The sequence below is a fragment of the Vulpes vulpes genome, chromosome 1, assembly GCF_048418805.1.
Source record: "Vulpes vulpes isolate BD-2025 chromosome 1, VulVul3, whole genome shotgun sequence".
Classification (NCBI taxonomy): Eukaryota; Metazoa; Chordata; class Mammalia; order Carnivora; family Canidae; genus Vulpes; species Vulpes vulpes.
This window is the reverse complement of record NC_132780.1, coordinates 166,409,904-166,426,973: the sequence shown is the minus strand read 5'-3', so window position 1 is coordinate 166,426,973 and position 17,070 is coordinate 166,409,904. Positions and strand designations below refer to the sequence as shown.

Below are 17,070 nucleotides of genomic sequence, written 5' to 3'. Positions count from 1 at the left end.
TTCTTTATTAAGGGCTTACATATCTTGGACTTATCCCTAGCTACTTTATATTAATTGTTATCATGTAAATGGCATGGTTTTATATCCCTTAGCTTTGCTGAACTATTTTAATTCTGAAAATTCACTAGCAATTCTTTGGAGTTAAAAATTTTTTAACTTAAATAGTTAAAAATGTTTCGTCCATGAATAAAGAAAATTTGAGTTTTTCTTTTTGGGTCTTTGTATCTTTTATTGTTTTATATTTTCTTACTATCCCCAATGGGCCACCTAGTAAATTAAAGACAAATAGTGATTGCACATATCCTTACCTTGTTATTGATCTTGGAAGGAGGACTTTCATGCTTTACCATTAGGTATGATGTTTGTTTTACCTTTTGCATTTGTTTTCTTTATGTAATTGCCCTATATATAGTTGCTTTCTATTCCTAAGAGTTTCAACCATTAATAAATATAGATATTTATTCTGTACTTCTTCTATATCTATTCAGATTACCAGCTATTTTGTTCTCTCTTAATTCATTAATGTAATAAATTACCTTATCAATTTTCAAATACTAAATCAATGCTACATTTCTGAGATGATAAATCCAACTTGACCATGACCTTTTTTCACACACTACTGGATTCCATTTGCTAATATTTTATTTCATACTATTTATTAATAAGTAAGATTGGACCATTATTTTTATCTCATACTTTCCTTTGCAAGCTTTATAAGACTTCGTATGAAAATGAAGTTTGTTTGTTTTTTTTCCCTATGTCTGATAGAATTCACAGGTAAAACTAGAGAATGATATTTATGGAAAAATATTTGATAACTGACTCAACTTCTTTAAATATTTGATAACTGACTCAACTTCTTTAATATTTGATAACTGACTCAGCTTCTTTAAAATATTTGATAACTGACTCAACTTCTTTAAACCTTCTTTAAAGGTTTCCTATCTCTTTTTATATTAGTTTTGGTACATTGTATATTTGCAGAAATTTATCCACTTCATATAGAATTTTAAATTTTTGGCAAAACATTATTCATAATATCCTCTTGTTATGTTTTTCACATCTATAGAAAATATAATGATGTCCTCCTTTTTCAATCCTGATAAGATTATGTCTTTTCCTTACTTTATTAATCTTGGTTTTTTGTGTTTTTTATTAGCATTTTCAAAGAAAAAATTTTGACTTTTATTTTTTTTCTTCTCTTCATGCCATAATCTTTTACTTTTTTAAATCTTTTCTTTTCGTATTTTCTTTGAGTTAACTTTGTATTCGTTTGCTAACTTCCTGAGATGGATGTTTAGCTCACTAACATTTAACTTTTTTCTTTCTTCTGAAGTAAACATTCTCATGAGATAAATTTGCCTATCAAATACTAATGTTGCCATACCCCACAAGTTTTATTATGTAGTACTTTTATCATTTGATAAAAATATTTTTAATATACAGTATTATCTCTCTATTAATGTATGGGGTTTTTTATAAAGATTTTTTTTTTTAGTTTCCAAATATATGGAGATTTTCCAGCTGTTTTTTTTTTTATATATTATTAAAGATTTTATTTATTTACTCATGAGAGACACACAGAGAGAGAGAGAGAGAGAGAGAGAGAAAGAAAAGCAGGCTCCATGCAGGGACCCCAATGCGGGACTCGATCCCAGGACTCCAGAATCACGCCCTGGGCTGAAAGCAGGCGTTAAACCACTAAGCCACCCAGGGATCCCCTCCAGCTGTTTTTTCAAACTAATTCTTAGCTTACTTCTCCATTTGTCTGAGAACATAATGTACATGAATTATAGTTCAATATATATAGTCAATATTTGTGTATGTTCTCCCTGTGCTTGAAAAGAAGGTATATTTTATATTATAAATATATAATATATAATACATACTATTTTTATTTTATAATAAAGGTCAAGTTTAATCATGTTTTCCATCTTCTAAATTCTTATTGAATTTATCTGCTTTTTCTATCAATTACCAAGAAAGATCCTAAAAATCCACCCACTATTATTGTTGATTTTACTTTCATTATTATTCTGTCAACTTTTGCTTTATATATTTTGAGTTTATAATATTAAGTGCATAAAATTGTAACTTGTTACCTCTTTCTGATGACTTTATACTTATATCATTATGATATTACAGTCTTCTTTTTTGTAATACCTTCTGGCAAATAAGAAACTTTGTCCACTGGTGTGCTGGAACTGACTTATACAACTTACAGGAGCCACTTGCACACATCTCTTCACAAGTTAGTGCTTGGTAATGTCATATCAGTGGCCTGAAATCAGCCGTGGGGGAATAGGAACACGTGGAAATTGGAAAATGCTACAAATCAAGCCTTCTTACCTACCCCCAAGCTCCGTTTGTTTTTGTTTTTGTTTTTTAAGATTTTATTTATTTATTCATGAGAGACACAGAGAAAGAGGCGAAGACATAGGCAGAGGGAGAAGCAGGCTCCATTCAGGAAGCCCAATGTGAGACTCGATCCCGGAACTCCAGGATCACGCCCTGAGCTGAAGGCAGATGCTCAACCATGGAGCCACCCAGGCGTCCCCAAGAGCCATTATTAAACATTTACCAGCATAGCTCTGACTTCATTTGATATTAATATAGCTACACCAACTTTCCTTTGGTTAGTGTTTACATATATAAATTTTTTCCATCCTTTTCATTTCAACTTCTTTGTATCTTTCCATTTAGATGTGTCTCTGAAAACAGCATATGATGGTTTTTTTGTTGTTGTTAAGATTTTATTTATTTATTTATGAGAGACACAGAGAGAGAGAGAGATGCAGAGACACAGGAAGAGGGAGAAGCAGGCCCCATGCACGGAGCCTGATGTGGGACTCGATCCTGAGACTCCAGGATCACACTCTGGGCTGAAGGCAGGCGCTCAACCGCGGAGCCACCCAGGGATCCCCGGGATTTTTATTTTAAATGCAGTCTGACAATCCTCTGTCTTTTAACAGGAGCACTTTGTCTGTTTGCATTTAGTGCGTTCCAAATATTACATGGAACATACTTACACTAAAAAAAAATTCTTAGTTGTTTATCTGAAATTCAAATTTGCCTGGGTGTTCTATATTTTATTTGCTAAGTCAGGTAATTCTATTCCTATCCTGTTCCTAACCTTAAACCTCAGAACAGAATGGTACCAGATCATAATAACTGCTAACAATGTGCCAGGCCTTCTACAAAACCCATGACAAGGCAGTCCTGGTGGCTCAGCGGTTTAGCGTCGCCTTCAGCCCAGGGCCTGATTCTGGAGACCGAGGATCGAGTCCCGCGTCGGGCTCCCTGCGTGGAGCCTGCTTCTCCCTCTGTCTGTGTCTCTGCACCCCCCCCCCCCATGAATAAATAAATAAAATCTTAAAAAAAAAAACCATGACATTTTGTCATTTAGTCTTCAAAACAAAACAAAACTATATAACATGCAAGGATTAATCCAAGACTATGGTGTTGAAATTACTGTTATACCTTTTTTAGGTTAGAAATCTAACACATATAGAGATTATCTGCCCAAGTTCAGCAAATGACTCAGAAAGGCAAGACTATCTTACTGTAATTTCAGTCCCACAGGTATTCAAAACGAAGTCCATCTTTCTTTTCTACATGAACGGTGATGGGTCCTTGTGCATCAGAAAATTAACAGGCAGAGATTTATAACTACTTCTATTTAATCTGCTCCAATTCTGATCTTCTTGAGTAGTTAAAATATTTTTTGTGGTAATATCTGCATCAGTGCTATACATGAAATTCTCTCTACTCAGAATTCCCACATACTCTAAGATCAGGTTTGCATGAAAGCTCTAAAAAAAGGAAATTTGACTTTCATGGTTTGCAATATCAGAATCACAAGCAGCAGTGAGACTTAGAAAATAGAGATGCTGAGCTAAATTAGAGCTAATTCTGATATGAGTTCTTTAGACATCATCAGAATCTAATGAGATACCTATGTTCCAAGTATATTGCATTCTTGGGATCACAGGGAGAAAGATATCCCATAGTCCAGCAACTTAGCACTTTGGAACCAGAAGGAAAGTGAATATTTGGCACATTATCATTTAATGTGTCCCATAAGCAAATCCACATTCTTGTCCCATGATATTTTCTTTTTTTTTTTTTTTTTTTTTTTTTTTTTCTGGCTAAATCTCTCTTTTTTTTTTTTTAATTAATTTTTATTGGTGTTCAATTTACCAACATACAGAAAAACACCCAGTGCTCATCCCGTCAAGTGTCCACCTCAGTGCCCGTCACCCATTCCCCTCCAACACCCGCCCTCCTCCCCCTCCACCACCCCTAGTCCGTTTCCCTGAGTTAGGAGTCTCTATGTTCTGTCTCCCTTCCTGATATTTCCCAACATTTCTTCTCCCTTCCTTTATATTCCCTTTCACTATTATTCAAATTCCCCAACTGAATGAGAACATACACTGTTTGTCCTTCTCCGATGACTCCAGGGTCCCATGATATTTTCTTAGTGCATCCCCAGCTTCTGAAGTTTTCTTCCTCCTGAAATTTGGGGAATTTTTTTCCATAGGCTCTGTAGTAGGTCTCTATGAATACTGCCACTTGTCTTCTTCACCAACTTCAAAGCAGATCATGGACTCATCATGGATTGTCTCTGGCTGATGAATTACCTGGTCCTACTCAAGTATAACCATTTATTTTCCATGCCATTCAACATCTGTGTCATGCTACATTCAAAAAAATGCTCTAAACTACACTCTCCCATACATGTGTGAAGTACAATTGCAACTGGTCATCCAACATATCAGATTGACTGGTAATATTCCATTTGGATTCTCTTACCAATAGCCTGTGTGTTTATTTAAACTCTGGAAGGACTTCTGAAACTTATGGAGATGGTGCCAAATAAGTATCCATGATGTGTTAAAAACTGGGAAGCAGAAGAAAGGAAAAAGTTAATAGTATTTAAGTTAATGTAAAGATGAAATTATTAAAAGCAACTAAATGGAGTTGGTCCCACTTGTACATGGAGCAGGTAGCTGCCTACCCAGAGTGATTTGAGAGGTACTAAAAATCCAGGTGCTAGAGAAAAATTGGGTTTCTTTTTAGTTCCTAAAAATAAGCTTCCGCTAGGCTGGCCAGCAACTTGAACCTATTTAGGAGAGAAAGGATTCTGCTTATTTTGCTTATGTATTCACATGAAATTCATTCATAATCCTAAACATTTTAAACTTTCCTGCTAAAATTCTGAAGTAAATGTAGCACTCCATGAAGAAGTAATATGTTGATCCTGTAGTTTACCATAATCTGTGACCCCACAACATTTACCTTGAGAACACTTGAGAGTTGAGGGTCTTCCTGTGGTTCTGGAATTACAGTATGAACAGTGCCCTGGAAACTGGCCGTAGCTGTGCATGGACCTCAGCCAGCGTCCATTGTGAAGCAATGCCAAATCTTAGATGAAGGCAGCCATGTGAGACCCTCACACCACCCTAAGACTAGTACTTCTGTTGTTTCTCTCCTCTCCCAGGACAGAGAAGACTGTCATCTTTGACACTCCTCCCCTTCTCAATATGCCTTCCTCTCTCTCCCCACAAAGTGGGAGAGGGGAGAGTTAACACTCTCTCTAGTATTTCTGTTTCAAATGCAGTTGAGGACAAGGATCTCTGCCTCTGCATTCTTGACACTTACCAGACCTGAAAACCTCATGACTCCACCTGCTCAGAGGTCACCTCCTCTGGACACAAAAGAGACAACCCCCTTTCTCTTGCTTACTTCTGTCTTCAACTTCAGTTCTGTTCCCACCCACTCACCAAACCGCATGAGTCCTCAACAAGAAATGCAATTTTCCACCTCAACAAAATTTCTCAGTATCTCACCTATAGGTTTAGATTTTTTTCTATGCAGCCAGGTAAAAGGGGGGCTCAATACTTAATTATGCAAAGAGAGAATAAAAAGCAGGAATTAGCAACTCTTATTCCTTGTAATGACTTTCCAAGGTCCTAACCCTTTTTGTTCTGACATATCAAGTATAATGCCTAAACCTTATTTTGCGATGAGGAAAAAAAAAAAAAAGACAATGCAACTGCTCTAATTCTTTGAGACAAGGGACCACTGATTCTCGTTCTCATAGAGTGAGATGTTGCTGAACAACCCAGTTTGGGAAGTAAGCAAGACTGAATGGCATCCAAGTTTCAAAAGCTTCAGAGAGAAAACCCACACGTCATTGACAGTCAGCCTATATGCTGACTACTGAAGGAGTTTATTCACTTCATATTTCATTAAAGAAAATCAGTAGATGCTTCCTTAATTTCTATGATTGTCTTCTTTATCATTTATTTCAACACATTTTCACTAGGGCTAGCATTGTAGAAATTTAATGGGAACACATGCAGGAAGAAAGGTAGGAAAACAAGGTCTAGAAGCTTATGTTTCTCACTTGATTGTGTAGAAAATAATCTTAAAATCCATGCAATTTTCTGGAAAAACATTAAACAAGGTATTCAGTATATCCACATAAGTTTTGAGGTATATGTTAAGCACAATGTACATTTAGTTGCCCTTGCTCTTTGGAAAAATTTCTCAGGTGTGTAATTGAGTGTTTCTACTAAGATGGGAGGTGGACAGGGATATAATGGATCACAAAGAAGCTGAGCATTTGTGTAAAGTCCACAAACCCTTGCTCAGTTTTGGTAAGGTCAGGAAGCTTGTGCAAGATTAAATTATTATTTTTGAAATTTTCCAGTCATTGATTTGGTCCTGAAATGTTATCTACTCTCTCTCTGTGGAATTCTGTTCTCCAAATGGAGATTTTTATTCTATAGGAATTCCAGTAACTTTTGTCTCTGCTTCTGTTAATTCATTCATTAAGGCATTGCAGCCATTTCCCTTAGGAAACATAATGGGTTTGCTAAGTGCTTATACCAGTGACTGTGGCTTTGATAACAATGCTGCCAGAAAAGCCCCATTCTCCTTTTCCTGTTGTCTGTTTTATCATCACAATATATATACATTAATCCTATATTTTAAGCCTGCAGGGTTAGATAGCTGGAAAATATCTCTCTAGAAGTGAATTTGGTGAAGAGTGGTCCAAACAGGTTGGTAAGGATCCACGTGAATATATAAACAAGAAAGAGACTGATTCATGGGCAAAGCTGAGCCTTGGAATGGAAACTTCAAGAGCAGCCTATACCTGCTTGCCAACTTTAGTATAGGAAGGAAAAAAATTGATATGACAGGGAAATGATAGCTTCCAGGATACCAGTCAACATCAAGACCACATGGTCACCAGTCTAGAATCTACAGTGGAAGAGATGCTTTTGATGGAAGGGCTAGCCTTCACATTAGCTAGTAGATAAGCATAAGCAATCTAATTTTAAAACAATAAAAGAAGAGTCAAAAGCCCATTATTTCAGCCCATTATGCCACTCTACCATTGGACAGATTTGATTTTTCCTTAGGATGAAGTCATGTTTTAATTTAGTATTTGAATCCAGTGTTTCTTTCATTAATTTCCTTTTCTTTATATGTGGAAATTTCCAAACTTGTCATAGCTATACTGTATTGCAGGATTTGGGTTAGCTCAAGGATAGAGTAAGTAAAGAAAAGAAAAAAAAAAAAGACCCTCTCCAATTTAACCTTCCGTGTCGAACACTTTTCTTAGCCTGCCCATGAACATATTGTATTCCTTCCTGCCCACTTAAATATTTTCTGCCACACCTTTCATGAGAGCCTCTTAGCCTTTTGGGAGTCCATTCCACCATGGCTCTCTGAGCCCTTCTTCAAATTATCTGTTTTGCTGAAAAATCACCCTCGCCATCATGATCTCCATCAACATGTCAGTACTCAGCATGTACAATTCTAAACTCAAAGAGGTGATAGCAGCAGTTTATAAGTTTTCAGTATGTATTACATGTTAGATGGCGACACCTTCTGGTGAAGTGACACATTATCATGTTGAATATACCAAGCTCTACGAGCACATTGCAAACCTCAAAATAAAAAAGAATGCAAAAGAAAAGAAGAAGAAGAAGAAGAAGAAGAAGAAGAAGAAGAAGAAGAAGAAGAAGAAGAAGAGGAGAATGAAGGTGGGAAATGTTGATAGATTTGAGTGTGGTATTAGGGGAATTCTCACCCATATAGGACCTCGCTTTTCTTTTAAGATAAGTGGCGAAGCCAGATCTTTCAAAGAGGTTTGCTATGTGAGTGGAAAAAAAGGGTCAATAGCTAGAGGGAAAGTGGTATCAAGAGAATCCTTTAAATAGAAGAGAAAAGTAAGAGCATACTTGTAGGCTACTAGGAATAATCCAGCATAAAGTGGGGAAATAATGATGTTGGCAAATGACAGAAGAGTTTCTGGAAGAATGTCCTCAAGGGGTTAAAAAAAAAAGTGAGATCCAGTACATAAGTAAAGGAATTGACCTTGAATAGGAGCAGATCACTCATCAAGTAGTCACAAGAGGCAATGCAGAGTGTCTGAACACAGATGCAGTCAGTGAGCAGATGCAGTGCTGAACACTGATAAAGTTCTCTTCTTACTCCTTTTGTTCTCAATAAAATGTGGAACAATGTCATCAGCTGAAAGTGAGAATTGGCAAGAAGTGCGAGAAATCTGAGAAAAGTTGTATGTAGTTCTTCTGAAAAGAGTAAACTCAATGAATCAAGGAAACTTAGTGTGATACTAGTAAGGATCATACATTTAAAGTGGATCCAAATGGTTATTTTTTTCCCATCCATTTTCAGCTACAAGGTGCAAACGAGGAGTAGGAAGAAGGCTGAATTTAACATGGTTATGGTTTTACTCTCAATTATAATAATTGATGGACAAGGGAAGTGAGGACTTGTTATCCTAAAGAGCCAGGCAATATTAATATTCTTTCCTGTTGATACCCATGGTTTTAATTGATTCCATTTATTATTTATTTATTTATTTATTCTTGGATAAATTGAAAGTATCTCAGGATGCTAACTTTACTAAAATATACTTTATGCATAATCTATCTCCTTTCTGTTCTTTTGGTTTTCAGTCACAAAGGAATTTTTGTCTTTTCACTTAGGATATTATCTTTAATAAAATGACTGTATCCAAAGCCTCTGTTATTAGACCTGTAGCTGAGAGAAGAAATTTAAAAGGGAGGTTGTAATAATGTAGGTGGATAGGACATAGGAAACTAATTTTTATGGCCTAATTTTTTTAAATGAATCTAACTCATATGTATATTGTAAAAGACTCATTAACTAGCTCCACAGGAATTTTTCATCAATTCACTTGATGAATCTGTACTGCATACGTGTCATGTACAAAACACTGTACTAGGTAAGCACCAAGGTGAATTGAAAAGAGGACAAGATCATAATACTAAGGTATTTGAAGTCTAAAAGTCTAGGTTTTGCAAATACAAGGGTATTTGCAGCCTAAAGAGGAAAACATATTTATAGCAAATTATTCTTCAAACAAGCACAACAGGGGCACATGGGTGGCTCAATCAGTTGAGTATCTGCCTTTGGCTCAGGTCATGATCCCCAGGTCCTGGAATGGAGCTCCCCATGGAGCTCCCCACAGGGAGCCTGCTTCTTCCTCTCCCTCTGCCATTCCCCCTGCTTGTGCACTCATGCTCTCTCTCTCTCTCTCTCTCTCTGTCAAATAAAGAAATAAAATCTTAAAAAAAAAAAAAACAAGCACAACAACACAATTTCTATGACATTTGTACATCCAGTTTAGCACTATATACCATCCTGGGCTGAACCACAGTAGACACTTAAGGAACACTGGTGAATCAGTAAATCAGTAAAGACATGAACCACACTGAAGCAACACACAGGATCAATGAATGAATTCTGACCATGGGGTCTGAGAAAGCTTAGTGGAGAAAGAAAGCTTAGAAACTGGCCAGTGAAAGAAGGAAAAGTACAGCCCTCTAATATGAAGGAACAGACAAACATGAGCTGAGCACTAAAGCAAGGAAGTACAGGAAGACATCGGAGATACACGTAGTCTTGTCTGAGGACTCAGAAGTATCCTGAAAGAGTATGTAAAGAAGGAAGAGTGATACCAGGAAGTGAACTGCCTGGACTGTTGGATAAAGGAGTTTTTACTGAACACTTACCCTGTTTTAAGTGCTGCCCAAATGTAACTCATTTACTAAGATCACAGAAACCCTGTAGGAGAAGTACTATCATTCACCATTTTACAGGGGAGGAAACTCAAGCACGATAGGTCAAGTACTTCCAAGTTGTATGGCTGGTAAGTCACAGAGCCACAGCCCTGTGCCCACTGGTGCTATTAAAACATTTTGAATAGTTGAGCAACATATGATTTCTGTTGCTACCACATTTTTCTTTCACAAATAATGAACATATTTAAATTAAATTTAGAAAGTAAGCAATGAATGTTAGCTGTCTCTCATCTATATTTAGAAGTTCTGAATATGCAAATGTATAGATTGCTATTTTTTTCTTTTCTTCATTCAACGATATGACTGTTTCCCAAAACTATTGACTTACAACTGTTTTCCTGGTGATTAATCTATAATATAGTACAATTTCATTAATTTTGGTTCTAATTCATATTATATTTAATTAACTTTTTCTAATATTCTTGTACTCTAGAAAAGAGGGTTTTTCTGTTTGTTTGTTTGTTTGTTTGTTTGTAATCACTTTGCCCTTCTTTCTCTTTGTAACTTTGAACTTTACCCAGAAATAATTATTGATAGCAGCCAATTCAACGTAATACAGGTTACACAAGTATTTTCTCCTCAAAAGATTTTCTAATCTTCTATTAAATATGCTCCTTTCTTATAGCAGGTCATTCAACTATCAATTCATTCTCATTAAACTTTCATCTACTCTTTCCAAAACTTATATAAAATAAAATATAAAACACATGAAAATGCATCCAGAGAATCAAAGCTAGTTCAATTTCGACATTACTATTTATGCAGCATGGAGGCTAGCATCTAATGTGATCTAGTTGCTTTACCAAACAGTGCTTTCATTAGCTACAATAAATATCAGCTCTTTTTACCTCATTGAAATCTGCAACATTCCATTTTCAATTCTTTAAATTTGGGGTTTATTTTATTTGAAATCCTTGAGAAAGACAGACTTTTTAGGTGTGGCTTGTTCTATAAATACTTTCGGACGCTTAGTCCCTATTCTCAGAGACTTTACCTACCTCTTTTCTAGTGATGACTTGAAGTCAAGACCCAGGCAAAAGATTCTGTTCCATGCCCAAGTGATGGTATCCACATTCCCCTGTGGTTGTCTCTATGTAACTTAGAGGAACAGAGGCTGAGGTGTCTGATACTCATGTGAAAAAGGACACCAGAGAAAGATGGAAGATGGTTAACCTAAAGTAGAGAAATGCCTAATATAGAGGAAATATGAGGAAATGTCAACTTGATCTTTGCCCTTCTAGAGGGCAGAAATAGGACGAATATTGGAAGCTACTAGAAGATAATTTTCTGCTCAAAGAAAAAATTACTTAAGCAGAGATTTCAAAAACGGAACAAAGTACTTCCTGGATGAGGCAGAAAACCATTTGTAGAATATTTGCCATGGGTGTCCCTCAGCAAGAAGATATTAAAAGTTCAGTGACCATATAATTCATTTTCCAAACAGGAAACATTTGAGAATGAAGGGATAGCTGCAATAAACCAGGATATCCCAAGCAAACCAAGTCGTACTTCAACCTAATTCACCTCCAGTTATGTGCACTTGACATGTGGAGAATAGGGAAAATTGGAACTAGTAAGGAAAAGATAACAGGTCATGGGATTCTGGGACACAGAGCAAATCTGTAACTTTTTCACCCCCTTCTATTCCTATCCTGAAAGAATGAAGTACAAAGATGCAGATTAAGTAGATCTATGTGAGCAAGCCTGGATATGAGTGTTAAGACCCAGAAGAATCCAAGTAGGATCAATTCCAGGACAGGGCACTCTTTCCAGAACCAAGGTGGAATAAATACTATTCCCAAAGCAAATTATTCAGAGAATTCTACTAGAGCATAACATTTAAAAATAAGAACAGGATAAACACCAAAAGGAGGAATATTGTGGGGGGTGATGAAGTGGAGAGCAGGACCAGCACTGCAACAGGCACTGTGAGAAGGATGGAGGTGCAGGATGTATAAGGAGCACAGTTTCCCAAAGGTCTGTGCTTACCATACTGGATGGGCATAGAATTATCAAATGATGAACATTTTTTTCTTCCATTCTTAGTGGCAATTAAGATGTAATTACAAAAACTTTTTCTGTGACTTATACTGAAATCTATGATTGTTTGAAAGGTTATTAAAAATTAACATTCCTAAGCTAAAATTCCCATTTTACTAGCTGCAGTGACACTAATGGCTGTACAGATAGCTTCTATCCCTTTCTTGTACTTGCCAGTGTTCAGTGGACACCTTCCAGTCTACCATGCAGCTAGCCTAACTCAGGGAATATTGACCACCTCCAGAGTTAGAACGGGCCACTCAGAGAAATTCCAGTCCCCTGCTCTCTAATCACTCAATTCAAGCTAGATGCATTGGTATATCCCTTGGTAACTGGTATTGGTCCAGGCACATGGCATAAGACAGCCATACTTTAGGGAAAGGTTATTTTTCAAAATGTTCAAGGGCAAGCAAGTTAACTTGGTGGAAACCAGCCTATAGATAGAGTCACCTGGTGAGGGAACTGAAAAAAGAGAATGAGAGAATGGCAGAAAGGCAGAGTTAGAGCTCTCTTTTCATCAGGCATTCCTTACTGTTAGCTTTCCTTTCTTTGTGATAAACTTCCTTATTGTTTAAACCATTTTGAGATGGGTTGTCTTGACTCTTCACCTGAAAGTGTCCTTACAGATCCATAAAACAGTGGTTTCCCAAACCTGCATGCATATTAGAATCACCTACAGACCTTCAAAAGTTGCTGATGCCTACGTTCTGCTCAGAGATTATGATTTATTGGTTTGGTATGTGGCTTGGTGAGAAAATTAATCCATATGCTCCCTTTCATCCTGGAGATTCCTGAGAATTTATCACTGTCCAAGATTGACAGAGTACTCTAAGACTCCTCAAAATGACAGAGAATATGTATTCTCACAGAACTCAGTACACCCCCTGTAATGAAGGAGGGACTTTTATGCTTTGTGGCAAAATTTGAGTTGCTTCACGGCTACCCTGCTTGAATTTCTGCTTGATTCCCTTGTCTCTGCCAGAAGATTAGTGTTTGAGGCCCTTCTTTAATAAGTCTAGACCTAACCCTAACAAATACAGTAGTGCCAGCAGGATGAAATGTCTTAGGAAGTTAAATCCTCTGCCAACCTGATCTCTTCATACTCCCCTTCATCTTTCCTCTCACCTCCCTACGTAAAATATACTGCTTGCTCTGTAAAGTCGCCTGAAAGTAACATGTCCTTGACCCAACTCACTTTCAACCAGACTGCCACACTCTGAGCCCCACCATACAGAAATCCTAGGCCTGCCACTAATAGACAGGAAGGTTGTTTTGTTGCATTTTCCCCCCTAGGTTTTTAAAAGCACTCCACTTCCTCATCCAAAGTGCACCTCTGGGTACCACAATATGCTATCATTCCCCACTTGAATTATAATGTCTATCAAAAGAGCCATCTCTCGGGAGGCTTGAGTGCTAAGTGGGGAGTGATTTTTAGAGATGTGTGGGAAATGGTTTCAATATTTGGCAGTTCCTAAAGGCAAGATGATTTGAGATGTTGGTGATTTAAAAAATACACTTGATCAGCTCATTATGCTATTCCCCTATTTCTGAAAATGGCTTGTCACTGAAATTTGGCAGTTGCACCAAAGTAGAACTTAAATAAACTAGAGAATTATAACTTCTGGTTAATTCATTTATCATATGTTTCACATATATCGATGTATATATTCACCAGGAAATCAATCTTTCTTTTACAGATCTCTCCATTAAAATATACCATTCTGAAACTAAAGACATAGACAATGCCCCAAGAATCGAAACAACCGAAAGTACTCCAAAAATGTATAAAGTGTCAACCATGAAACGAATATTCGATTTGGCCAAGCATCGAACAAAAAGGTCAACATTTTTCCCAACTGGGGTTAAAGTCTGTCCACAGGAATCCATGAAACAGATTTTAGCCAGTCTTCAAGCTTATTATAGATTGAGAGGTAAGGAAAGAAATGGAACCTGTTTAGCCTCTCATTCTTTTTATCCTTTCCCTTTCACTCATCCATACAATGTCTTTAGCCCCAAACTTTCAGAGTCTTTCATTTAGTCGCAGGAGTTATAAAAATCAGGCAATTAACCTAACAGTAATGAGTAGTAAACTTTCAAAACTATGGTAGATATTTGCTTTTACATTTAAAATAATGTCTTCTGCAACATACAACTATTAAGGCATTTAACAAGTCACCAGAAGGACTGGTATCTGGGTATTATCTCTTTGTTTTATTTTTGCCAAAACCCAATATTGGATTTTAATATTATTATTATGAAGTAAGAAGCACAGAATGATTACAATGTCAGAAAACTGAGCAAGTTGATTTATGACTTAAGATTTCATTTTTCAAAAGCAACATTACAATCCATATCCTCTTTCCCTTCTTGTTAAGTTTAAATTGTTTATTGCTGATCCAGCAAAAAGTTCTGAAGTTTGAAAACCTGGAGGCACATCCAAGTGCAGAAGAGTCACAAATTAACAATGATTTACCAAGATATAATGCAGGGATGTTAACAGGAGTTACAACACAATTACTGTGATTTCCAGGAGAGTTACAGTACAGTTTTTACCCCAAGACAGCCTAACAGGATTCTTGTGACTTTCTCAGAAATCATTATGGAATTAAATCACACCACAGTGATCAGTGGCTATCTTTGTAATTCACTTACTGCAGATGAAAAAGTCGCTATGGCTGCTTCTTTAAATGAAAAAACAAAACAAAACAAAACACAAAACAATCTTTAGTAGATATTATTAAATTCCCCAGTTTGTTCCAAATAATGCAAAATATCTTATCTAGCTGAAGCCTAAACTCAATTCATTTTACATGTGAAAGTTGAGGGGGTTTGCTGAGGCCCATCTTCATCACATGAGATATTTATTTCCATTCCAAAAAGCACAGTCAACCTGCTCTATTTGATACCCATTAACTAGAATGTGCTGGTTCAATTCTAGCCTGTGATATATTGCAAATTATGACAATAGAGAACGCATTTCATGATACTAACATTCTGAAGTTCTTGAGTATTTACATCTGTAAAATGTACAAAGGTTGCATAAGTCTGGAGAGTTTTTGCTAGGTTTTGGAGACGAGAGTCTCAAAAATATCAGGCCTTATGTTCCTCATATGTCTCATTTTATGTGGAAGAGACATTTGCTTTCTGACAGAAGCCACACCCACAGAAAAATGACAAGTACTGGATCACAGTCAGAAGGAGAACTCTAATTATAGAAAATCAAGTACACTATATTATTATTCTGAGTTCCTAGCATAGCACTTCTGCATGGCAGTTTCTGACTAAATGCTTGTTGATGGGTACAGGAGTCAAAGAGGCCACTGGGAATGCAAAGAGAAGACAATAATGTGTAAATTATTCATTTTGAATGTGCCTACACATTGATCAGATAATGACACTGGTAAATTTCATGTTGTTTGTTCATGAATGGAAGTGAAATATATAGCATATGCATCACATTGAATGTGAATATAACTGCTATTCTCATATAACTTCTAATCCTTTATGACATTCACAAATAGGATTCATCACAGGTATTTATAAAATAGACTATTGCTGAACCAAGTTTTTAACTCTGAATTTTATTTTTTATTCTTGATTAGGTTTGTCTTTTTCATTCTTGCTTTCCTAGATGAAACAAACCACTGTTTTTCTCCCCACAGCAACAACAGTCCATTATTTTTATGGCTGCCCCTGGATGATATGAAATTTTACTATTCATCAGCATGGGTTTCTTAAGTCTAACAAATTGGTTCACAAAGAAACAAGAAATAAGACTAGATACAAAGTGGTGCTCCTTTGACAGAGTAACACACTTGCTGTTTTTGTTACTGCTTTTGCAAAATTATCTTTTGACATCTTTCAAACTTAGGAGAGAAAGCTTCCGCATTCATCAAATCAAATGGAATATTGATATATTTATTTTTCCAATGCTTAAAGCAGCACAAATGAAAATGTTCTGAACTTCATAGTAGAATCGTAAATATGCTTATCCCAAAGCACAAATGAAAGACAGGCAAGTTTGTTTCTGGCAGTCTCCCAGGGGAACCCTGTGTTCCTACTCAAGCAAACTCCTCTCAAACATCCCACCCTTCTCTGTATCTCCCTCCCCCTTTCCCCCTTCTTCTTTTGCTCCTTCTCTCTCCCTCCACCTCTCTCCCAACCTCATCAAAAGCTTGATCTTTCTTTCACATTAATATATGCCTTAGAGAAAGATTAAGATAGAGGGAATCCTAGTTCTTGGTTCTCCATGTGTTATCCAAGACCAGCATCGTCACCAGCATCTGGCTAATTGTTAGAAATGCAGACCTACTTTCACCCCCACCATATCTATTTCCAGAATCTGTATTTTAATAAGACTCCAGGTAATCCATTTACACGCTATAGTTCTAGAATATCTAGCCAACACCTCCATTATACAGTTTAAAAAGTGAGGTGACATGGTCAGCCAGGGCCAACATTAGTGGCAGAGCATGGTTAAAACACAGCATTCTGACTCTTACTCCATTGTGTTATCTCTCCATCTAATGTGTGCCCAACCTTGGGCAAAAATACCCCCATTTTTACATACCATTGGTCTAACCTAATCCTTACAAATGTGAATAACTATCCCAGGACCAGCCTTGCCTCCTTGATGCATGTTCCCAAGGGTTCTTTCCACATCACCAAAGAGCCTACAGTGAAGCATTCAATAGAAAGACTGAGACTCTGGTCAGATTTCAGGCACTGGCCAGCAAATGTGGGAAGACTGAAGAGGCAAGGTTCTGGATGTCCCTAGAATCCCTGTGGAAATCTTTCCTGGTAGATTTAGGGAAGGATGGTGCAGGAAGTTAAATAAGAGGTAAGTTAAAAGGATAGAAAAATCCAGCTTTCAGAAGTTTTCAGA

The 17,070-nt window shown here is 36.7% G+C and overlaps 1 protein-coding gene across 1 annotated transcript in view; it reads left to right on the top strand.

Annotated features, from left to right (window-relative positions):
- The window catches only part of IMPG1 (interphotoreceptor matrix proteoglycan 1), a 131,959-nt gene that overhangs the window by 10,384 nt on the left and 104,505 nt on the right, over positions 1 to 17,070 (top strand). The window contains exon 2 of the mRNA XM_026007462.2: positions 13,883 to 14,116. Coding sequence (XP_025863247.2) covers positions 13,883 to 14,116 — 234 coding nt within the window. The remainder of the gene's footprint in view (positions 1 to 13,882; positions 14,117 to 17,070) is intronic.